Below are 26,322 nucleotides of genomic sequence, written 5' to 3' on the forward strand. Positions count from 1 at the left end.
AAAAAAAAAAAAAATGAAAGTGCAAAAAAATAAGTACGTCTTAGTATAATATAAGTCATATTAAACAAAATTTAACTTCTTCTAGCTGAAATGGCATGCGTGTAGGTGAAATAACAAAAATACTATTTTGGAAGAGTTCCACACAATTAAGTATTATAGACTGTAGTGCTCACAAGGCACATTTTTAAACAGTCAAAACTGCATGGTTAATAACCTTTTTACACTTTACAAACACATACACCAGATATGCACAATGACATGTATTATATAACAAAAATAACATTTATTAATCATTAATAATACAAAATAAATACCTTCTCAGTATACTGTAAAATATAAATTAAATATAAAAATAAAGATTTATTCAAACGGTATTATTACGGTATATAGTATATTATACCAATATTATACATGAATAATTTAACCGTTCTGAAGGTATTTGAGCTCCTAGTTACAATAAGGAATTTGATATATTATTAAATAATTACAAAAGTAATGTTCCACACGGTTCGTTTTTCGTTTATGTAACTTCGAACACGCCAAGTAAAAGATAATAACATTATGTACACAAGTAAACATAAGCATATAAATGCATATATATAAATATTATATTTAGACATTATAATGCCGTATGGAATAAAATATTTTATAAAAATAATTCGATAAACAGTCTGCATTGCAATTTGTGCATATACAATGGAAAATAAACGAATTAATAAATAAACGCAACAAACATATCAACTGCAACGTGTGCAAGTTTTGTCCGTATGAGTATATTAAGTATACACGCGCAGCAATATTAATATACAACATCCTAAAAGTCAATTTTACAAAATATTAACGTAGGTATGTATACAGAAATGCGCAGGCATTGAGGTATCCAGTGACTGGTGTCGAGAGGTTGCGCCGGTCTCCTTTCAAATGTTCAAACACCTCAACTTCTTCTCGGGCACCATTGACGAGAACGACGGCCGGTGGTTGGAGAGTACGTCGTCCGGCCGCACGCCGTTGGCCACCAGCCGCTCGAGCACCAGCCGCTCCAGCGCCTTGAGCTCGTCATCCACGCGATGCTGGGGTGCGTGCTGCCGCTCCCACTGCGCCAACCGTATCACGTACTCGGCGTTGTGCCCGGCCGGGCCCGAGCATGTGGCCACCTGGGCGGCCAACTCGTCCACCGGCGCTTGGCCCAGCCACTGCCCGTTGTCCGGCGTGGCCACGTACACGGTCGCGTTCACGGTCCGCAGCCCATCGTCCGTCCGCACGTTCACCTTGTGCACCTCATAACCACCCATGTACACCTCGCGCATCTCCAAGTATTTGAACGCTGTTTCGTCCGGCAGCTGAAACGCTTTGCCCCACACGAAGCCCTGCAACAACAACAACGACGACCAATCGTCTTGTGAACATGTACACGGTTCACATTACATTGTTAATAATTAATATTATTACGGCCAATGCAATACATCCCTCAGGGCTCGGATTTTGCACGAATTATTTATTACATCATACGCGGATAACCTCGTCACTACGTATATTATGTTATTTATTTCGAAGCTATAGCATAGTCACGAAGAAATTACAGATTACCTAACACCTATATAGTTTTTGGACATTTCGATTGTTGAGACCGAGGAACAACTAAGTCTCAATCGGAAATACTTTAATCTCGTTAAGTCGAATATGAGTGATAAAATATGAAAAAAAAATATGGAAATAATTTAAGCCTATGCGTACGGATAACGGTAGTGCAAGTGTGTTTTAAATTGGTCATTATTGTCAACAGTTGTGATTTCCATTGTTCTACATTATTTTTTTTATCCAAAACTGATTACACCATAAATGCGCGTAAGCCATAAAAAAAATCATATTTTATCTTGTGTGTAACTGTAGATATTCATTCAGTTTCTCAACACGAATAACCAATGATTAACCATTTAAATAAGATAATTTTCTCAAGACATTTTTTAGTTTTGTTGTGATGTGATACGAAGTTGATGTACCTTCACAATTTTCAGCACATATTTGAGTTTAGTTTTTGAGTTAATAAGATGGAGACCTAATCTTAATCTTGATATAACAACAATACAATATATTTCATATTATTATGCGTATGCGTGTGTATACTATATTATATGAATATTGTTGCATTTCCGGTCTGTTTCAATGTATCCCACATAATATCACTCCCCCACGATATCGAAAAAAATTAAATTTATTAATTTTTTCTCTACCGGGTGGCGAGTGCATTCGGATAAAATATGACGCATAGAGTAGCTAGCCGAGAGATCATTAGATCGTTAAATAAAAAAAAACGATAACACATCCGAACGGTCGATTATTCTCCTTTTCAACGAGCAAACATGGTATGCATAGAGCGGAGGGCATATTTTTCAAGTACTTGAACGGGAAACTCTATAAGTCAAAAAAAAAAAGATTCCTATCGCCCCAGAAGTCCAAAACAGCGACGGATAAATCGTTGGTGTATTTAGATCTAAGGGATATACGAGTACATAGGTGCATACAAGAGCTGAAAGTGACATAAAGTAGTCGACGTTAAAGGGCCAAGGGATCAATAGGACGGGAGCAATAAAAAATAACATTTTCGTTCCGTTAACATAAACAGTCTGTGTGAAGGGATTTTTTTTTAACTTTCAACCAAATACCTACTTCTATTAAACTATACACCGGTTGGTCGTTGCACCATCGTACGAGACCTAAAGATCGACCCGATTCTATAGTATATTATGTAATAACTAGTAATACTTGATAGTAACATAATTGCTAGATAAGCATTACCTATACATAATATGTAGAGTAAAGATAATTACAATGAAAATCGCATATTAACTAGCCAATTACTCGAAAAACTTGTTTCTACTAAACATACATTATGTGAATATTTAATAATGAAAATTCATATAGATAATGATTTTCGATAATGATATACCACAAAATAAATAAATATGATGCTATCCACTTTCGAAATGTGAGAATTATATTTATTTTCCAGACATACGCACCCGCAGGGGGAGGCAAAGGGGCCATTGCAAAATGTTTGTTTAAAATCTATTGTTAATTTAATACCACGCATACTAATTATAACATAATTTTATTGAGATCCATTAGTAAAGTTCAGTAAAATTTATTATACTTTTAGACAAACTAAAATGTAGAATCTTGAACGTATTTATTAGTTTACAATGTTTATACATGACTGCATATCACTTAGAACTATAAATTCTCCCGAGTACCGATTTCTATGATATTTAATTTTATTTTCATCTATTTTTAGATACACATTGTTTTGGCCTTTAGAATTTTAATCTTGTTCCTGGTGGGATTTTATCCTGCGGGCGCGCTTGTTTCCAGATAACAAATATCATATTGCATTTTTCTTACTCGCCATACACAAACCATCAAGTGTTACATTATGGATATACAAGTACTGAAATTATCATGAACTACAATATAATAATTGCATTCAATGTTACAGCAATGCAATGTTCGTGCGGTCGAATATAGTTTTTCTTTGTCGATGTTTTCTGTTTATATATTTATACAATATTTTTATAATGCAGTTGAATTTAAATTAGATTTTTAGTCTTTGTTATCGTTATTTGTATTACTTAGGCAAAGTGTCCATGTTAATCAATTAATTTTTTGTGCACGTTACATATACACATATCACTCTTTATAAGAGTTAAAATAGTTATGTTTAGAGTTTTTCAAACTATAGGTTTCTTTAAAGAAATTTCTTATACATCTATATAATAATAAATAATAATAACAATGCAGTAAATGTCTCATAATTACGATGTTATAACTTACGTACCATTCATTGATAAAATTATAACAATTATGTTACCCCGAAAGTAGTAAAGACATTTCATTATGATGTGTAGTTTCCGACGTGAATAACCTGTCATAAGAACTACTCTTACAATTTCAATATAAATTGAATTTTCTAAATAAAAAAGAAAATAATGTATAGATTAATTTATAAAGACCAATTTTAATTTAAAAATAACGGGTATAATAACATAGGGATAGGGATAGCCGGATAGAAACCTTTTTGGTCTTATAATATCTATTATTATTTTTAAAATCTTATTCCCAAGGTTACAATACCGAGTTTCTGAGTTTTGATTTATAATCGCTACCGTCTTATAAAAATTATAGACCTTTTTACTCATGACGTGCAATTCAAAATTATTTATCATCTTCAGAATTTTTAAACTTAATATTATTTTAATTAGTATTATTATTTTTAATATGTATTATGAATACTATTCGTTTCAACAATTATCATAAACCAAGTAGTAATGTTTCATTTTTTTGTTAATGTCTATTCTATTAAAATTTAGAAGTAAATAATCCAATAATTTTTGAACTTATCGCATATTTATTACAAATATATGTACCAATTCGTAAGCTTTATAACATATTCAACAGTATTTTTATTTTGCGCTAGACAAATTTATATTTAATTTAAGTTCATTATACAAATTATTATCATTGTTTACTAAATTTAATTTTTAAGTCATTATTTAATCATATTTTGTTATAGAACGATAAAATTGGCTATGATTATTTTGTTTAAGAAAAAAATATAAAGTTGGAAGTATTGAAAGTTATAGTTTGTAATAAAAATAATGAATATATTATATATAGAATATAATAATCAAAAAATAAAAATGTATCCATATATTTTATAACTTGAAATGGGATCACCCAAAACAATAATGACAATTGTATTGATTAATTTATTTTGAGAATAACGCCTCTAAGAGTAAAATAGTACCTACAGTGTTGTGGAGTAATACATACTGTAGTTAATATAAATATATCAGTTAGGTACGAGAAGAAGAGTTAACATTTAGAGGATATTAATAATTAATAAACAATATTATAATAATAAGGTCTAATCGATGAATGTAGGCACTAGGGACCTATATAGTTTGATAGTAGATTGTCGATTTCAGAAGTTATATTGCAAATATAATATGAGTTTTAAGTGTAGTAACAATGATTGTTAGTAAAATGCACTATAATTATTCAATTTTATGATTTATAACACAAGTTTATATGGTTCAATGTCACCTGTATCTATTGATTAAATCATTTTTAAGTTATAATTAAAAATACTTTTAAGTTTTCTTTTTTCAAAACAATGTTTTTTTTATAATTATTGCATTTGTTTTTGACGAGCACTAAATATATTAAATATAGGTTTATTCCCTTCAATAATTGTGTTAACTATCAGTTATGAATGTTTTGTAGATTAGTATGAATTTCATGGAGTTTATAAATATTATACAGGAAATTGATAATAAAACTTAATTTAACTAATATTGGATATTCTGAATTAAGTCCATTCAACCACGTACATATTTTACGTCGATTAAATACTAATAATTATAAAATACATTAAATGGTATATAAAATGGTTCATAAAAGTTTCTTAGTTGGTAAACGTATTTTTTCGGTCGTTCATATACCTACAGAATACCTATAGAAGCATATTATAAACAAAATACAACAATTATTTCTCATTCTATTATACAATAAGTTATGAAGGACGTGTTTTTTTTTCATGTTTACTAAACGGAATGCGGTTAAATCTATAAGGAAATACATTAAGTTTACGTATCACGGTATCTATTAAGTAGAGAATTTAAAATTTAGTTACCTGAGGGTCTTCGATTAATGTGGCCACTCGTCCAGGCTGAAAAATATAATATTAACCTAAGTTAGTTTTTTTTGCTGTAATGTGCGAACAAAGGCAAATTAAAAAAAAAAAAAAAACCTAAGTTAGTCAGATAGATGTTTTCGTTTCAATTTTATAAACAACAATATAACAAAATAATACTTGATATAATACATTATTTATTATACATACAATAAAATGTGTATAATGTGTAAATGGAACAATACTTTCGTTGGGAGTGGAGTGAGTAAAATATATAAGTGTTTATTCTGAATGGCTTTGTATATTAGATACAGTTATGATTGAACCATGTTCATCATAATAATATGATGTATGTCTAAGTAAAAGAAGACCATATTGTGATTTTCACACAACTCCTCAGTTGTATAATAAAAAATAAAACTCAAACAATAGATTCCAACAGCGAGGAAGATTTTATTCTTTTGAACATCATCTTTCTTTTATTTTTTATTTTTTCATAATACATTTGTTTCATTTTCACAATACTCATGTTAATCGGCATTCGACTGTCAGATTTTTTCTAGTTTACCAAGAATAGAGGGATTTATAATATTATCATATTATACAATAATAATTTAAATAAATGTTTATAAATATTACCCATAAGGATATTATTAGTAATTATTTATTACTAAATGCATGCATCTCACATAGTAAGCATAAATTACATTAAATTATTTGACTAAAATTATTTAAATTAATTGCAACTTAATTAATTAAATTGCGTGACGTCGTTTGCCTGAAATGCCTGAAATATCCGTCACAAATATTTTATTCAAGTAAACATATAACTATTTATAAAAATAAAGTAAAATGTTTAGGGCAATAACGTAATTGTTAAATGCATATTATACCTATGTTATAAGTATACGAGTGTTTATATATTATATAAGTATACATTCATATTATTTATATTGATAATTCGATTTGAATGATGTAACATTTTCACCGAATTTATATGAACACTCGAAAATTATGTGTAGAAGTAAACTAATGTCAATAAATAAAAAAGTACTTTTTAAGATATTATAAGTAAATTTTATACCTTTATCATTAAAACCAATTTAAAGGATCACTTAATGATTATTGCTTACATACCTATAGTTAAACTTCTGAACTAGTTTATTTTATTTATACTTTCATAACTAGCTTATTTAAAAAAAAAAAAAATATTAACTTGATGACAACTGTATACCCAATAATCGACTGGTATACGTAAGTTATAAAAAGGTTAAATTGTAATTTAAGTAAACATATCGCTGTTAATTAATACATAATATATTTTAATGAAAGTTAATATTCATTGGCGAGAATTAGCAGAAGATAGATATAGGTAGTATGTTTATTTAGAGGTATGGTCTTAAATGACCAAAACCAAGAAAGAAGAAAAAGAAAAATATATTTTAAAAACATTATGTGAAGGTATATTTTTTAATAATTTTATAGATAAATGTTTAATTTTTTTGAATCCACCATTATTGAGCTTATCTATTTTGACGAGCCCTTAGTATAATAAAAATTGGAAATTCTCAATAAAAATCTCGTGACGCCCAGATTGCACACCACTGTCATAGATCATGAATATATTACATTTAATTTTTTAATTTTTCAATAGGTTGATAATATCGATAATCATTGATATAATAAGTAGAGACTTTAAATAAAATGATTGATTTGCAAAAATAACGTATAAAATAAATTGTTTTTATATTCATAGTGCGATAATTTATTTGTTAAATCATCAATATGGTTAATTTTAAGATATTAACTGACAAGTCGTTTTCGTAAAAATTTATTTTGTTGCTTCACATTACACTTGTTGCAGAACAAAATAAAATAAAATATAAAAAAAGTATTGAGAAGATATTGTTTTCAAACGTACTTACACCTGTTGTTGGTTTAATATAGCTTTTAGGTACTATGATAGGTAGAGGTAGATTTTATTTTTTTATATCTATAGGCAGTGCCGAAACTACACTAATTTGTGCTCATGTGTATATAAAATGAATGTTCCCCCACGTCCACACTGTGCAGGGAAACCGTACCTTTAATCAATTGTAACCAAATTATTTTGAATTTCAATCATACAGGTCAAAAAAGAAACGTTGATGTACGAGAATGTGTACAAAACAAAATCGGTCAATTATTGCTTAATCTTCATTAATAATTATTATTATAAAATGATTTTATTTTTTTCCTTTTTACATATTTTTCAAATATTATCGTTGGGCCCTTTCATAGGTGAGGGCCAGGGTACACATGTAACCATGGTTTGACACACACAACATACCCGGTTATTGCAAAACTGGCTATAGGCACTTACAATTTGCCGTCCCAATTATATAAGCATATGCTTTGTTTTGTACAATACAAGTGATGTCAAAAGAACATAATACGTGTGACCTGCAATTCTTTGATAAATCATAATCTCTCATATTTAATATTTAAATTACATTTACAATGTACGATTTAGATTAACATTTTAATTGTTAGTGTAAAATATACACATTTGAATTTGTCTTACAATATTAATTTTATAAAAAAAAAAAAAATGTTTTTATTAAATATAGTTACTGACTTAATATGGCACTTATATTTACAAGAAAACTAATGATTAATGGAAGCATTTTGATAAATATCAAATTATTTGCTAATTATTCTACATTCATTTTTCATTTAAAATAATAGGAAAATTGTAAGTGTATTTTATAGAGACTACTATTATTATTTTTATTAGTTTTTGTTTATAGCTTAATGGAATTATCTAATTTTCTTTATAGGAATTAATTACGAAAGAATAATAATCATTGAATATAAAGGTTATTTATTTAGTTAAAGTCAAACAATCTACCATTAGTTTGCATTTATATTTAAAGTAATAAATATTTTGTAATTTTCATACTTTGTTCAAGAACTTTGGATTGGATACTTTATTTATATGTATATTATATGGATATTTTATATATGCCATGATTATTGTAATACCATATAGATACTGAGTATTGGAACTTTATTACTAATTTGTATGGTTTATTATCCACGTGCTATAGAGTATAATAATTACATAAATTGATAAATAATTGATTAATATGTATTAAAATGTATTGATCGTTGTCGCATTAATTTTAATTTCTAATATGTAATAGGCGTTCATACAATCACTCGGGTACATGGGGGTCATTCTTAAAAGAAAACTACACTTGTTTATCTTAAATCCGTGGCTCTGGGGCTTCAGACATTAATCACCAGACATTTAGATGGAGAAAAACAGTTTATAAAAATTTCGAGGTGGCATTAATTCTCATAAATTGGCTCATTCGCCTCGCTAATTCTTTGTTCATACAAAGTAAAAAAAAATAGTAATTTTTGTTATTAAGGACACTAACATTTTTAACATTGGCGATTTCTGTTTCTATTGTGTGACACAATCTGCTTAAATAGGCATAACGAATAATGTATAAGTGAAAGGTACTATATAGAGGCAATATAATACTTAGTTGACACTATTTTATGTGGACAAACGAGTCGCATTCACTAACCGAGGCGTATGTTTTATTACTCTGTATTTAACGGCAAAAATGAAAAATAGATTCTCGGAGAGTGCTTGATTAAACTACAAATAATAATGAACTACAAAAACCTGTTTTACCGAAAAAGCATAGGAAAAAACGTACACGGAAATGTATGAGCTGCCAGCTATGAACTATTGTTTATTATTCTTTTTAAAATACGCGAAATATCGTTGAACAACACGTCCGAATATTACTTAGGTGAAGTAATCGAATCTGATAATAGCTTGAGAACCACTATAGAATCCATTTATGTACCATGTATACGTACTCGATTATAATTACTCAGACCAGACGCGGAAAGCAATCAATACTCGAGTTACCAGCTGAAATTATAGAAAAAACAGCAGGTCGTTGTTCACGGACATAATTTTATAGAAATCTGACAGTTTTTGTAGAGCGCGGACAAGACGAAATTGAACACGGTCAACCGACATCGGTGTATAATAATAATAAACACTACACGTGCACCATGTAAATCAGTTGAGCATTCTACACGTGTTTACGGTGGAAACGGGACAGTTTCGAGTGGTTACCGACTGCAAGGGATGGTTTAGGTAAATCGGTACATACATACGTACACGAGTACACGATTGGCAGTTGGCACAAGCAGAACGTTACTTTAGGTTTCGAACGCGGCGACCGAACGTCACGTGGGCTACAGGGAGATCGTTTCTCCAATATCGTGGACCACAGGCGACGGCGGCGCGGCACTAGCCAATGGTTCCCAAAATGGTCGGAGAAATTATTGAAAACATTGCATCAGCCTTTCGGGCGGCGCGCGACACATGGCATACGATGCCGTCGTCCGAACCACAATCATATGTACACTTATGATAGTAAAATAACACTGATAGCTGCGTGTAAACGCGGTGCACGTGAGTACCCGGTTAATACGAAATAATACACGCAGAAGCGTATTACACGTTAACTGATAATGTTATCTCGTTTAAGACTAATATAGTTTTTGCGTACCTTTTCCTTGGTCCCTCGGTGCGCTATGTTGCCCTGCCAGAACTTTCTGGAGAAACCCTGTACGTAACCGACCATGGAATCCTTGAACTCGAAGCCCGGGTTCCAGCACAACGACCCGTATCCGAACACCCAGAACTCGCGATCCTTGTCCATAACGCGTGACTCGTGCGCTGCCGACTACCGGGTGGTTAACTGTTAACTGTTGAAACGCTCGTTATACGGGATATATCCGTGCTGAAGGGCCGACGGGGCGGAGTTAAGATCGGAGTCGCCGATCCGTGAATGCGCGTGTGAGCCGCGTGAAAAGCCTGGGTGGTCGTGTACGGGTTTGCGGGAAATCAATTACAACGGGGAAAATATTAAAAAAAAAAAAAAAAAAATTAAAAAAAAAAGATGTATACATAAGCACAATCACGCGGAAACGGATGAGTGCGGTGCGGCCACGCGCACTTTGACGTGCGCTGTCAAGTACGCCGAACGGTACTGGTGCAGAGAGCGGCGTTCGCGTCCTACAACTATACCGTGTATATATTATTTTCCCCGACACGTAACAGCGACGGCGCGTTATCCGTCGTCAGGCGACGACGACGGTCAGGCCTCGGCTACGGTAGCGGCGGTCGCGCGGTAGTGGCGAAGGCAACGGCGGCGGCGGTATTGATAACAATTCGCATTAGCGCTTAGATTCTGCGCTGTGTTTTTCTCTGTTTATCGCCGCGTCTTTTTTCCCCTCCGCTGTACACAACACGCGCTCTTATAATAACATAACTCTCTTGTTGTTCCTGCAGCGGGCCGTCACCACCGGGTCAACAGACGTTAACGTTTTTGTACACACATACCGCGCGCGCTCGTTCTTATTCTGTTTTTTTTTCTTTCGTTTATTTATTAATTTTTTTTTTTTTTTTAGATCGTGCAAATATTTTGCACGCGCAATAAGCCGATGAGCCGAGGTCAACGAAAATCATTATAAATATACACACACGTAGCAAAGGACCGTTTACGCATGTTCCCGTTGGCAGGTTGCGTAAATAGAGATAGTGTTGCTTCTCTAGTGCGCACCACGCGGTGTCCGCGCTCATCTAGACACCGGAGTACGCGCGTTATAATACATGCATGTTTACGTCCGACCGCCTTACAACATTAATAACTACCGGGCTTTTTAGTCGAACAACAACAATGTTTCTACCTTGAAAATCCAATCCAAACCACTTTCATTAGATATTAATATTGAGTTATGGTATTATGCAATGTAATATAGATATATGTAAATGTCTAATAATAAATAGCAATAGTAACCAGTATTGCTGAGCAACTATTTTAACATTTCCCATGTCTGATTTTGGATTTCCGAAATCCAAAGAATGCAACAACACTTTTAATCATTGATTTTAAAAAATCTAGTTTAGTACTTGTTTTAAAACACATTGTGCCTCATTTAAGGAACTTGAAATTTAAATATACATAAATGGTTGTATTTATATTTATATTGTTTTTGTATCACTAGCTCTGATCATAAAATATAATACTTGTTTTGATTAGACGCGTGCATTGATATTATTGTGTATCCTTACTTTTTTTATTCATCCTTAACTTTTTCAAAAACAGAAAAAATGTTTTTTGAAGAAACCTTACTTTATTGATCTATTCAGTCTTCACATTTCTACACTTGTCACTTGCGCAACTAACTTCAGTTACTCGAATCTTGTCTCAATACAGTCGCTTACGGAGAAGACTGCGGAAGCCGAAGGATCTTAGCAAATATTCTTAAGACGATTTTTATGTTAAGAAAAAATTGTTTATTTAATATTTAATTAATTATTACACCATACAGTAATGTTTACATGGTGATATCTGATATCTAAGTAATTTATAATATTATAAAAAAATTTCAATACGCGAAACGGTGGATGATTCAGCCCTCTTTCACCCTCCCCCCTTTAAATTCGATATTTTTTGCTTTTATAAAAAAACAGTAACGGCGTCGATCATTATCGGTACTCAACGGTGGATACAAATTACATTAATATTACGTCTATAATGCTTATAATAACAATATTATGAGATAAGTATAAGATATTTTAAAACTACCGAATGCGTTAGCAATTTTTGAGGTTAATTAATTCTCAAATTAAATTTAAATGATTTAATAATACCTACAAACCTACGGATACAAAAATAATAAATAAAATTTCATAATAATTCATAAAATTCTAGTATGATTGGTGAAAAATTCAATAATTTTAATCGAAACTTTGACTGGTTGCCATTTAGTCAGATTTGATTTTACAGCTATGGTAAAAAGGACCAAATCGACTTAAAAAAAATTCGGTCTATCCGAATTTGGTATTCAAAACACCTGTTGCTATTTAAAAAAAATGCAAGTTGTATTGGGCATGCGTACACGGAAAGATCTAAAAATGTAAAAATCATTAAAAAATGTGTATTTATGTATTCCCTATCCCCTCCTGAAAATCGCATATTAATCCGATGTCACTGGACAGAATTATTTAGTGTTACCTTTAAAAGGAAACACACTGTATATATACTCTATACCACGCGATTTTGATAGTTGATTTTTATTGAAAGATAGCTAACCTGAATTCATGTGCAAGGCCGACGGAAGCTATGGGTGTTATAGAACAATGTTCAGGATAACCTACGCACAGAACGGTGCCAAGTTCAAAGTTAAGATTTTAATTGTATACGGATTAAGAAATGTCGTAAATGTAAATAATATTTATTAAAATAGAATGTGTAAAATTTGTGTTTTCATATCATTTAACAACTGATAAACACATACCAGTCTGAATACATACATTATAATATAAAAATCACATAGTATTTTAGATAACCACTTTTCATAGGTGTATGTTTTATATGTGTAATAGAAAAAAACTATTATAATTCTTATGAAATTACTATTCAAAAAATTTAAAAATAATAAAAATATGGTTCATTACGATTTGGCAGTGTTTAGTAAGTAATATTCTTAATTTTATAATAAATAATTACAATTTCTGTTTCAATTCACAATTATAACTTATTTTATGAACCACATCTTCTTTAAACGATTATTAATATTTTATTGTAAGTAGATATGAGGAATTATCAAGATTATTTAAACAAATAATATTAGTATGCTTTATATATTTTTATTTTTATTTACGTTATATTTTCTTAACTTATTTTGTGAATCCATAAATGTTTTTACATGTAAGTAGTAGTACATGTAAGTATATGTATATTTTGGTTTTACTATCTTCAATATAAATGTATACATAAGAAAGAATAAGTTGCAAACAATCATACATAATAAAACTTTAAAATCTGCTAATTGGAACCGTGGATGGAAAATTGGACCACTTCAAATATTTGAACTAAAACGAAGCCTCTGAACATGTAACTGTTTATTATTGAAATAACGGTATTACTATATGCGTATGTACTCGATACTATTCAGGTAGTGATTTCTAGACGAAAAATAATAATTGCGATATCATCGTGTTTGTTTCACGGCGCACCGTCGCGTCATCGTTGCAGTTGTACGCCAATTTGACGAAATGGCAATACGTGCGTCGTCGTAAAACTTGTGTGTATCTCTTTTACGTATATATGAGCATTTCTGTGACGTAAGATTAATACAGTAATATTTGGTTCGAGCTCGCCAAGTATGATAATTCGCGGATCGTGACGAATTGGAGGTCGTTGGACTGATTTGTTTGAAGAACATCCAAGTGTTTCAATTGTTTGTCTTATAAACAACCGAGATTATTGCATTTGTCAACATTGTTTTCATAAAAATTCGATTACTTCATGTCTTTTATTTTAGCGAACTTCTAATTGCCAAAATTAGTAGATCAAGTCGAAACTCAAAATACCAAAAATAAAAAATAAACGCCACAGTTATAACTATGACACAATAAATCACAGCGTTTGTGAAATCAATAATACAAATAATTTAATATACCTAGCATCGAAGTGTTGACTCCCAAGTTTTTATTGCATAAACAAACAATTTATTGTACAAAGTTAAAGGATGTAAAATATTTTTGTAACCTAACCCTCACAACACATTTTGATAAATATTTTATATATTTATTTTATCACACACTTTTTACCAAAAAATATTATTCATTGTTTTTGAAAAACGAATTCAAAATATTTAAATCTCTTAATAAGCTGTATTTTTTTGTCATCATCAAAATATTTTGAAAAATTCTCGGTTAAGTGCTAACTAGTATCAATACGGTTAATTAGTAATGATTAAATTTTCTCGTTGATTTGAAATTAATATTTCCTGATATCTAAACAAAAAAACACACCTCTACGGCCTTCCGATAAGGTGTCTTGCAACATTCTACAGAAGTCGCATAAACTCACAGCGGTAGGCATCTTTAGCCCGTTGATATAAAATTCCATTCTCGAAGGCATCGCCTTTAGTATGGACACAATCTGTAATATTGCATACATTTTACCGTAGTTTAAATATTTCCTCGAATGAATTCACTTAGTTTAAATCACGTATACAAGATAAAAAGTGCCAATTCGATGTCATTAAATTAATTTCCAATTATTAGGTTAAATGAGCATGAATAAATCATCTAAATTCTCTATTTATTCTCGAACTTAGGTTTGATCAATGTTGGGATAGTAGATAGTCAATAAGAAATAAAACACAAAGAAATTAAATAATAATATTTATAAAATGCTATTCATTTAAAATAACTATAAAGAGAAAAAAAGCATACGTTCAAGGTTCTACGGCAAAGAAAGTTGCCAAAAGTAATTTTAAAAATGTGAAGCTTTGAGATGTATGTTATATGTTTTATATATATTAATGTTCTAACAATACATCTTATAAAAAAAATTTGCGTCTTTCATTATTATGATGGTTATTATTAGACTAATGGATAATTTCATAAAAATAATATAAATGACAATTATACAGTTCTTGAATTTTCTAAAAATATCTTACTTTATTTAGATTGTCACATTTATTATATATAAATACATACACGCTATATTCATATATAATAGAAAGAAGTCGATTAGAGACCTAAATAAAATAATGAAAAAGTAAAAGAAATATTTCCCATCCCCGCATTATCATTTTGGACTACTGTGCAGGGCTGTTTTAGTAAGGTATGAAAATAACTTAAAACTAATGTGTTAGGGTGTTCATGTTTATAAAAAATGTTTTTGCTTACATTTGTACACTTCAAAATAGCAAAATATTCCCCAAATATACGAGTATAAAAATAAGAATATTTACCCTATTTTTAATTTATAGAATTTAAAACTTGACAACCCATACATTTCTGGTTCAAATTTAAAAAAAACCATCTACATATAAAAAAAAAAATTTAATTGTTATACTAACCATATGTTACGTTCGTAACGTGTAATATGAATAAAACAAAATATCTATAAATATTCTAAACCGTAATATTTGATCGAAATTAGTTTTTTTTTTATATATACCTATGTATTTTTTGTTTGAAAAAATATTTTTAAATAAAAATTCATTAAATATGAAAAAATTGAAATTTCTTAGTAAAAAAAATTAAAATATCAGAAATAGCAAAATAATAATAATGATACTTACATTGGATGCAAAAATTACATATAATTTACTGTCTGTTTAGTTAGGAAACGGGCCTATTGAAACCTTTATTACCTACTGAAAACTTTAATAACACATGCGGTGTATATTTTGTATAGTTACAATGTACATACTCGTATATCTCTCATATGCGCTACCTACAAATTACTATTAAACACAGCTCATAAATAAATATATATTATATGATTTATTATAAATAGTGATTTTATAGTAAATTAAAACTAATATTTTTTACTTTAAATACTTGCTTTATACTTTAAATAATTGCTATACATGAATCAATAATCCACACAGTTAAAGAATTTAGAGAAAATAAACCCAAGAATTTCGACCATAACAATAAAATCTGAAAACTTTGATATAGTTTTGATTAATGCACATGCGCAAACAGAGGATAAGGATAAGGACGAAAATGATTTTTTCTATACAACACTGACAGATGTATTTGCTTCCTTAACTAATATAATAAAGATAATACTAGACAATTTTAACGTTAAGCCAGGCCGAGAGATATGCTATAGAAATATTATTGGAAACCATATCCAACACAAAAATACGAATGACAATGGTGCAAAACTGATTGATTTTGCAGTAGGAAACGGACTGGTGATAAAGAGCACTATGTTACCAAAGTAAGGTATACACTAATATACATGGGTATCTCCACACGAAAGGTATACCTAACCAAATAGATACACTAATAGATGTACTAGCAAACTCCAGAATCAAAAACAGCATAATGAATGTAAGAACATTGCGTGGAGCAGAAATTGGTTCTGATCACTTACTACTAGGTATACGGATAAGAGTGAAACTCAAAAAACTTGGTAAAAATAATTCAGTAAACTCAAAGAGGTTTGACATAGATAAGTTGGAAAATCAAGATTTGGGCAAACATTTAGTAAATAGTATTAAGGACGCTTTATAAAGTAAGCAAATAACAGTCGACAGAAATGTTGATGAGGGTTGGGAACAAATTAGAGATGTTTTAATCAATGTAGCTAACAAGACTCTAGGAACAAAAAATCTATAACCTGAGCCTTGGTTCAGCAGAAAAGAATCGTTGCAGAGAAGAAAGATTGCAAGATAAAAGTGGTTAAATGAAAAGAGTAACGAAGAACTATTCGCAGGTACAAAACTCGTTAAAGGGAAACAATTAACAATCTAAAAAATGAAAAGCAGGAACATGTTTGAAATATATTGGATAATGCGGAACTAGATTACAAAGTATACAGGACTAGAGATATGTACAAACGTACAAATGATATTACAGGTGGATACAAGAAAAAGGAAAGATTTCTAAAGGTGACGATGGATCATTGATAACTACGAATGAAAAATTAGCCAAAAATTGGGGAGATTATTTTAATACTTTGCTTAACTCTAAAGAATCTGATGATATTTTTAACCCTAACTTAGAAACTGGAGAAGAACAAAAATGTCTAGAACAATCATTGGACGAGATAAGATCCCAAATATACACTTTTAAAAAAATAAATCACGTGGTGAGGATCAAATTCATGCAGAACTTCTCAAAAAAAGAGGAGAAGAAATATCGTTCAAGTTATAGAAATTGATTCACCGAATATAGAACACCGGAAAGGTACCGGAAGATTGGAAAATAGTATTATTATGCCCAGTCCATAAGAAAGGTGATAAACAAAATTGTAATAATCATCGCGGAATTGCCCTTCTAAGTGTTGCGTATAAAGTTTTCACGAACTGTATTTTGTCAAGGATTAAAACAAAATCGGAGCAAATTATTGGTGATTATCAAGGAGGCTTTAGGCTAGGAAGATTTACAGTAGTCTAATTATTTATTTTCCGACAACTATTCCAAATGACCTGGACATTTAACAAAGAAATGCAAATGCTTTTTATCGACTTCAAGAAGGCATACGATAGTATACATCGCAAAAGCTTGATAAATATCCTTAGAGAGTATAACTACTCATAACAATTATTAAATTTAATCGAAACATGTATTATGGAAATGTTCATTAAAATAAGAGTAGGAAAAGTGGAAACCGACCCAATAATTATGAATTTAGACCTAAGACTGGAGGATTCTTTGTCATTGGTTCTCTTTAATCTGGTATTAGAAAAGGTTATTAGGGAAAATAATATCGGATCCCAAGAGGGGATGCCACTACATAATTCATGGTAATATTGGTTTATGCAGGCGATTTAATCCTCGTGGATAAATCACATGTTAGACTAAGAACACTATGCGGCCTATGCGGCCGTTTGGAGGAGTCAGCGAAGAAGGTTGGTTAACAAATAAACAAAGACAAAACCGATTATATAGTGGTGGGCAGAAGAGATTGTACGAGAATGTATCTTTCCTTAATAGTGGGCAACCATGAATTTAATCGAGTCAAACAATTTAAATATTTAGCTCCAGTATTGACTGAAAACAATTAAAAATATAATTAATCAACTAATTTGAGAGGTTTAAGTACTACTATAGAAGTCAATTTTAACATAAATAAAAAATTAAATTATAAGAAAAACACTAATGTCTTATTAGGAATTTGGGTACTCTTGATTCATTTCAGTGTACATAGATTTTGTGCTCTTGTAATTAACCAAAGCTATTATTCATAAAATAATAAAAGCATATTATTTATTTTTATTATTATTTTTTCTTTATTTTATATTAAGTAAATATTATTTAGTTGTATAATGTTATTAAACAAATTAGATAAGACCATAATTATTTTATGATATTAGTATCACGTGGAATATAATTCAATTCAATCATATATTCGTGTTCAATTAAAATTATTAATTTACTAAGAAATAGATAATGTGTAATTAAATTTTAAAAATTAATAGTATAATATTTAAAACAATAATACAATACCATATTTAAATAATGTACCTATTAACAAAAAATGTTGATTATTATGTATAACTAAGTCAATAATATTTTAGTAAGGTGTGCATTTTAGTTATGGTAACATGAAAACCGTTTATTTTAACACAATTCGATTATAAGCAATTTAATTATGGTTGATTTTAAATTTCTGTAAAAGATTTTACAATATTTTTTTTTTTTTTATTTGAGACTGTAATTTGAATGACGTACGGTGGCATTAATGTTAATCGCTCGTCTAGGTATTATACAACATATTTTTTTTTAGTATCGAAATTTCATTTACTTTTTAAATTTATAAATGTTTGAAAAATGTATACAATATTTTCTTAATATTTTTAATTGTATTTATTATGACATTTTTAGGGTTGTATGCTTTTACCATTATGTTTTTCAACATGTATATTTTTTTGTATTTCAAGAAATGTAGGTATGTTATATATTTTTTTTAAATATCTGATAGTAATCATTTTGAAATAAAACATAAATTAACAAGAAAATTCGGGATTTGATGTAAATAAACTACTTTGTATATTCGACTCATATGATTTTAATAATAGTCAATATTGTTATTTGCTTCATACTTATAATATAAACTATTCCTATAAGTTATTATAATAATTAATAATTTATGTCTTTATTATCCAATTAATATTTATTATCAATGTATTTTAATTGGTTTAAAAAATTATTAATCTATAAACTAAATTCCTTACATTTTTAGATAATTACTTACAATAAAAAAAGTAATAATGATAGACTCAAACATTAAAAATAAATGCTACCTTTCTTTTTTTAATACTTATAAAATAGATAATACGCCAAGATTGAAAATTATTGCAATAACTCGAATTGCGTATCATTGAAATTTACCCATATTGACTTAGTTAACTATTTCATCCATTTTATATAAATATATAAATAATTTACACGTGAAACTTATACAATTAACACGGTAATATTTCTAACCTTTATAACCAATATAAATCTATTTATCAAATACCTAATATGATTAAAATCAAATGCATTTGTATTGCTTTATGAGTCATGTCCATCCTGCTTCAACATAGTCACATAAAAAATAAACGAAAATTCCAACTTTCAGATTTAAACACAAAAGCGAAATTCCACAAAAACGTATATTAAATGATTTTAAGTATATTTAAATTATTTAAAATTTAAAAAATTATAACGTATATTAGTTTTAGTTTTTTAAGCAATACTAAATTTTAAATAAAATTTTACATAAGTCAAAATAAGATTAACATTATACTCAATATATAAAATATGATTATTATTTTTAATAAAACGAACAACATGATTTTTACTGTAGGCATTTATATGATATTTTTCTTTTAAAATAATATGGTTCTAATTAAAACTAATTATAAATAATATTTATTTATATAGTATACATAATATTATAATGCGTACTTAATAATTAGAATTACTTAATAATTCACATTATACACAGTTACGGTAATAATTATAAACAGAATTTGACATGATATAAGTATTATAGATATTACATGTACTGTTAAAAATAGGAATAGGGCTTACAAGAATGCTAATGGTTAAAATTATACAGGATATGCTTGAAGGGTCTTGGACAAGCGTGAAAAGTCTATCTACTTAAAGGGGTAAGAGATTTTAAGTATATTACAGACAAAATCATAATAGGTACCTACTAGTCGGCAAAATTACCATAGGTGGATATACGAGGGGACTTGGGGAGGCTTAAGCCCCCATAGAATGTAAACGTCAAAATAAAAAATTATGTGTTTCAATATTTGATATTTATAATTTTTTATTTTATTTTGTTGAGATACGAGAATGGTCTGAAATATTCACGACTTATCATTGTTGGGAAAATCATATTTTGTAGGTATATATTGATAATCGTGAATATTCTAGAACTTTTTTGCGATACCTGTAAAGCTATAAATACGCAAGCTGTTGACCGCCACAGCATTAGTATCGATACGTTTTTAGAGCGTATACGATGATCGCCTTTATTTTTATTTTTTTGTTTTTATTATCTAAACGTGGTTTTCCGTAAGTGACGTGCTAAACAAATAAACAACATAATTTTATATTATTTGTGTGAATTGTGTATTTATCTGAATTAATCAATTAATTTTAAATTATAAATTGTAATTAATTCAATAATGGCTAAAAGAATGTTTGATGTTTTTAATATTAAAAAACAAAAATTAGTTGTTACTAATTCCTCGTCAACAACAACATTAAAATCTGAAAATGAAGATTTAAATATTGGTTTAGACATTGATATAACTATACGAAAAATTGTTGAAAATATTGTAGATAAAAATGTCATTTCCGACTTGGGAACTTTAATAACAGGCCCTGTGCGACCAATTTTAACATTAAGTACAAATGTAGGTAAACACTAAACATAATTTGAATTATTATATTATATTTAAATATATAACAGTCATATACAATAACTAAATTTGGTACACAAAATCGCACTTTCAATCATAAGCATTACAAAATATATTAATGGCTTGAATATAGTACATCAAAAGATTCAATTTTTGCTCTATTTTTAGACATTTTAGTATTGGAAATAGTGGAAATTTTGAAGGTACCTTTTTAGTTGGTTTAAAAAATTAGAAAAAAAGCATGGGTTTTGTATTTATGCTTTATTTATAATTTTATAATTATAATTATTAATATAAGTATATTATAATTTATAGTTGAGTGTTTGTAGTGAATCTAAAGGTGGGAATAAAAGTAAACTCAATAAATTGGATGCACGTGCTAAAAGTAATTTACATTTAACATGTATGGTTAAATGGTCAGCATATCAAAAAATAAGAAGTGGTAGTGTTTATTCTCAAATATCTTCTCATCATTCATTGATGGTTGAAAGTAATAAAAAATATATGAAAATGTTAGTTGATATTGTTTTATTTGTAAGTTTTCAAGGAATTGGTTTATAACTAATATTACTAATATTCTTAAATGATCTTAAATGTAAAATATCTAATTATGATAATTATTTCTAAAAAAAATTAATATATTTTTAGGAAACTTTAAAGAATTATGTAAATTGTTAGCAAAAAGTAATGAGGAATTTGAGAAAAAAAATTAATCTTAAAACCAATTACTGAAGTCATATGATTCAAGATGAACTTATAAATGTATGTGCAGATGTTGTGAAAGATATTGAAGATGTTGAGGTGTTTGGAATTATATGTGATGAAGCAAGGTGAAATATAAATTATGTCTTATACATGGACTTCTTAATTTATTTTTATTAAATTAATTTATAGGTGTTACAAAAAAGAACAAATGGCATTATGTGTAAAGTATGTTAAAAATCTAGATGTCGTTGAGAGATTTCTCGGTTTTATCAAGATACTGAAAGTTTATATCATTACATATTATGGTAGCTGAAAAAGTGTAAACTTAGTTCTTAACCACAAATACTTGCTCAGTCATATGACGGTGCAAATGCTATGCCTGGGAAATTTATCGGACTACAAAATAAAATAAAAAATCAATATCCTTACGCTATTTATACCCACTGTATGGCTCATAAAACGAACCTCATTGTAATTGATTTGTGTAAATATGTAAAGGTAATGAATATTTATATACATCTTAGATTTTCATAATTTTATTTATTACTTATATTAATATTAGGAAACAAGGCACATGTTCAACACTTTAGAATCCCTGTATTTACATTTTTCTCATCCGTCAAAAAATTAACTAAGATTCAAACTAAACTAGGAATAAAACAACCGACAATGATTAGACTCAGTGACACTATATGGAATTGCCGTTATCGAGTTTGTTAAAAACAGTTATAAAGCAATTATTCAAGCTTTAGAAGAAGAAATTGAAAATGAAGATGATAGAGGAGTAAATTAAGCAATTGGTATAATATAATAAGTAATAATTAATGATTCAAAGTATTTAAATTCCAATAGCTTTGTTTTAGATATATTAACAAATTTAAAAAGTGGGTGATTTATAGTTTATTTATTTATCTTACATAAAGTATTAATTAATATTAATATTGTTTCTAACAAATTTCAAGAAAAAAAGAGTATTTTTCTAAGCTTTGGTGTGAAATATAAATCTTTGCTAAAAACAATGAACTATCAATACAAACGCCATATAAATGTAAGACTTAATAAACCTATTATATTTATTTATAATTATAATAATTTTAAGCTAATATTTACTTAACTAGGACGCAAAAGAAAAAGACAAGAGCCACATAATCTTAAACATTTTGATACTACTGCAACCACAAGTGCTGAACAAAATATTAATGACACTATTGAAACTATTAAAGACTATTTTAGAAAAAATGCTTTCTTTCCTGTATTTGATGCTATCTTGATAAATCTAAAAAAAGATTTTTACTGAAAGCCTCCAAATGGTTACAGCTGTTGATCAATTTTTTCAATTAAACTTTGAGGAAAGTCTTTTCTTTGTAGAACATTATAAAGTAAGTATCGTATCGGTTTCTGAAAATTAATTTTTACCTACCTATGCTCTAGTTTTCTAGTTTTATTATAAGTGAACCTGCATTTTGTATATTTTTCAGGATTTGATGAATGTATCTAAAGATGTATTACAGTCAGAAATAGAAGTGGCAAAAAATTGTATATTGCAGTCTACTGATAAAAATTATACAACTTTAAATGATGTGAAAAAGGTTTTAACAAAACAGACTTTCCCTAATTTATATAAATAATTTCAAGTTGCATTAACAATTCCTGTAAGTTCCACTTGTGAAAGGAGTTTTTCGGCCATGCGTAGAATAAAAACTTGGCTTCGAACTTCTATGCTGCAGGAAAGGTTCAACAACACCTCAATATTATATATTGAAAAATAAATTTCTAAATCTATTAATACTGAAACAATTTTTAATATATTTGCACAAATAAATAGATATATACAATTAAAATAAAAATAATTCAATATTTTATTTTTTTTATGTTCCTATTATCTATATATATATATATTTGGTGCCTCAGCTAGAATCATGTAGGAGTAGCTACTACAGTTAATAGGTGGAAGCGTTGGAAGTGACTAAAAATATTTGTTTCCGCTAATGAATAAGACAAAAATGTTAAGCCCCCCCACAGATGAAACCAAATATCCACCTATGAAAATTACATTATTGAAAAATGAGATTATCAAAAACCCAGAGTACATTTATCATTTTTGAATCATAATATCCATAACATTTATAGTGAGGTTATTTTAATTGCAAAAGTATTGAATAGATAGTGGTTATTTATAAACGTTAGAAATTTAACAACTATTATGAATATAAAATTGATTTAGTTATTTTAGACTATTAGACGTAGAGTTATAAGTTGTTTTATATCATATCATACGTGATGTAATGTAAAAGTGTGTAATGATCAAATTAAGATTTAATATGCGTCTACAAAAATGCATTTAAAAAGATATACCTCGTAAGTGGTCTTATTGAGATTAAATCTTATATATAGCTAAAATTGTTTTGTATACATATTATGATTGGTTTTTAATACAGTACATACATAATGTGTGAAATTATGTCATAATAATATTATTAATTTGGGTTAATAAATGAAAAATATTATTAGTCAAATGGAAAACTTTATTTAACATTAAACATTTAGTTAAAACTTCAACCGCAATGTTACTTGTAATCCATCGAAATTATAGATTTATAAGTATCTATAATTGAAAAGTCACGCGGGCGCGGATACAAGGGGGGCTATTAGACATTAGATGATGGAACATAGAATCATATACGACGTAGGTACTTAAAATATTATTTAAAACATTAGACGTAAGAAAGACTTTGTACAAATCGACATACTCAACGAATTGTGAAGGTTACTCAGTTTACTAGCCCCCTTTTTTTTCATTTCTAGATCCACGCCTGTAGTCATGAACATTTATAATACTATCCGGGTAATATTGTAACACAGTTTTCAAGAAAGTTAATCCATACATTTCCAGATTTCCTTATAGGCAGGCAAATATAAAATAAGGAAAATATCATAAGCATAATTAATTTTGATCTACTATCATCTTAAAGACGCGATGTCAAATAAAAAACTATCATTCAAAACAGTTATATAACAAAATAATTATTATAGCTTAACAACACTGTCAAACATTTATCATTAACAATATTGGTAAATAAACATTTTTATTGCATTTTTGCTGTGGTGAAGTTTTTTTAAGAAATATATGAAGGAAATATTGAACCTTACTTGTAGATTAGTTTTATAATTTTTATTTTTAGTAAATTCATTAATTCTGTAAGTTGTACTGCCAATGCAATATTTTGTGAGTATGAATATTTTATAAAACTGGAGCCCTTGTTATGAGTTTATCAATTAAAATTAATGTACTATCCACTATAATTATTATTTTGTTATTATATTTATGCACAGTTAACAATACTTTAAACATTAAATTTGGAACATTTTAAACATGTGTAAAATTAGAAATTTAATTTAGACTAGGCCAGAAATCAACTCCAAGTAATATTTTATTTTAAGAACTATCTGAGGGATAAATAAATGATAAAAAAAGGAAATAATTTTTAACCTGTCCCTCCTTTGTATGTGAACTATTTAAAAATATTATTTTGATAAAACATATTAACAATAAACAATATTAACAATAAACAAACACAATTAAAATAAGAAAATCACAAGGTACTTATTATTTTCCAAGATGAATGCTTTAGTAAACAATGTAATATAATTTTTTTATATAATTATAAAAGCCAAAATTAAATAATAAATATTAATATGTCTTCTTTGTTTAATTTTAGCATTCGTAATTTTCCAACAGCTCTACTTATGGAAGTAGTTTCTTGATAAAAACGTTGACCTATACCTTGTCCTTGTAAGCTTGAATCCAGCTTGTACGAGCGGTTACAACAACACAAATTTCATCATTTTAAGTACGAGTATGGAGTAATATAGACATGTTGATTACTTAAGTTGTCATCAAAACGATTACTATTATTTTTTAATATAATCTATTGCTCACTAATACCAAGTTTTAATATATAACATTTTTAAAGCCTTATTCATGCTCGTTTATATAAATATGGGTCCAATAAATGTATGTCATGAACCATCAAATATAGTATATTTAAATTTTTATCTTTAAAAAAACTACGCAAATCCTACGATTATTTTATCACTAGAAAAATGTACATTTTTATCGAAATCGATAAATTTTAAGCCATATTTACACGTGTTCTTAATACGAAGTAGATACTCTTATCTTTACATTTTTTTTCGTTTTTAAAGACGATAGTATTTAAATTGTTTTTAGATAAGCATAAAATAAGTAAGTTTTATTAAATTTGTAATATCATATTATAATGGATATTTAAATAAATTTAATTATCTAATCTTTTGTAATTCTGCATTGTAATAACGAATACTAGTTAATTTTTATAATCATTAATGATTATTTCAAGTTTATGTTTAATTGCTAAATAGATGCATATCACTAAGAGGTTTTAGATAAGAATATAATAGCA

The 26,322-nt window shown here is 28.4% G+C and overlaps 1 protein-coding gene across 2 annotated transcripts; it reads right to left on the reverse strand.

Annotated features, from left to right (window-relative positions):
• Positions 1-496: 496 nt before the first annotated feature.
• LOC112694620 (putative glutathione-specific gamma-glutamylcyclotransferase 2) lies at positions 497-10,924 on the reverse strand. 2 transcript variants are annotated; one of them, XM_025570153.1, is made up of 3 exons: positions 10,273-10,922; positions 5,690-5,725; positions 497-1,367 (listed from the first exon to the last, which is right to left on the reverse strand). In XM_025570153.1, the coding sequence occupies exons 1-3, from the start codon at positions 10,423-10,425 to the stop codon at positions 918-920; spliced, it is 639 nt and encodes a 212-aa protein (XP_025425938.1). In that variant the 5' UTR covers positions 10,426-10,922; the 3' UTR covers positions 497-917. The 2 variants fall into 2 exon arrangements, with proteins under 2 accessions (XP_025425938.1, XP_025425939.1); XM_025570154.1 differs by lacking the exon at positions 5,690-5,725 and having other exon boundaries at positions 10,273-10,924.
• Between the last annotated feature and the right edge of the window lie 15,398 nt (positions 10,925-26,322).

The sequence above is a fragment of the Sipha flava genome, unplaced genomic scaffold (assembly GCF_003268045.1).
Source record: "Sipha flava isolate LNK unplaced genomic scaffold, YSA_version1 131_pilon_pilon, whole genome shotgun sequence".
NCBI lineage: Eukaryota > Metazoa > Arthropoda > Insecta > Hemiptera > Aphididae > Sipha > Sipha flava.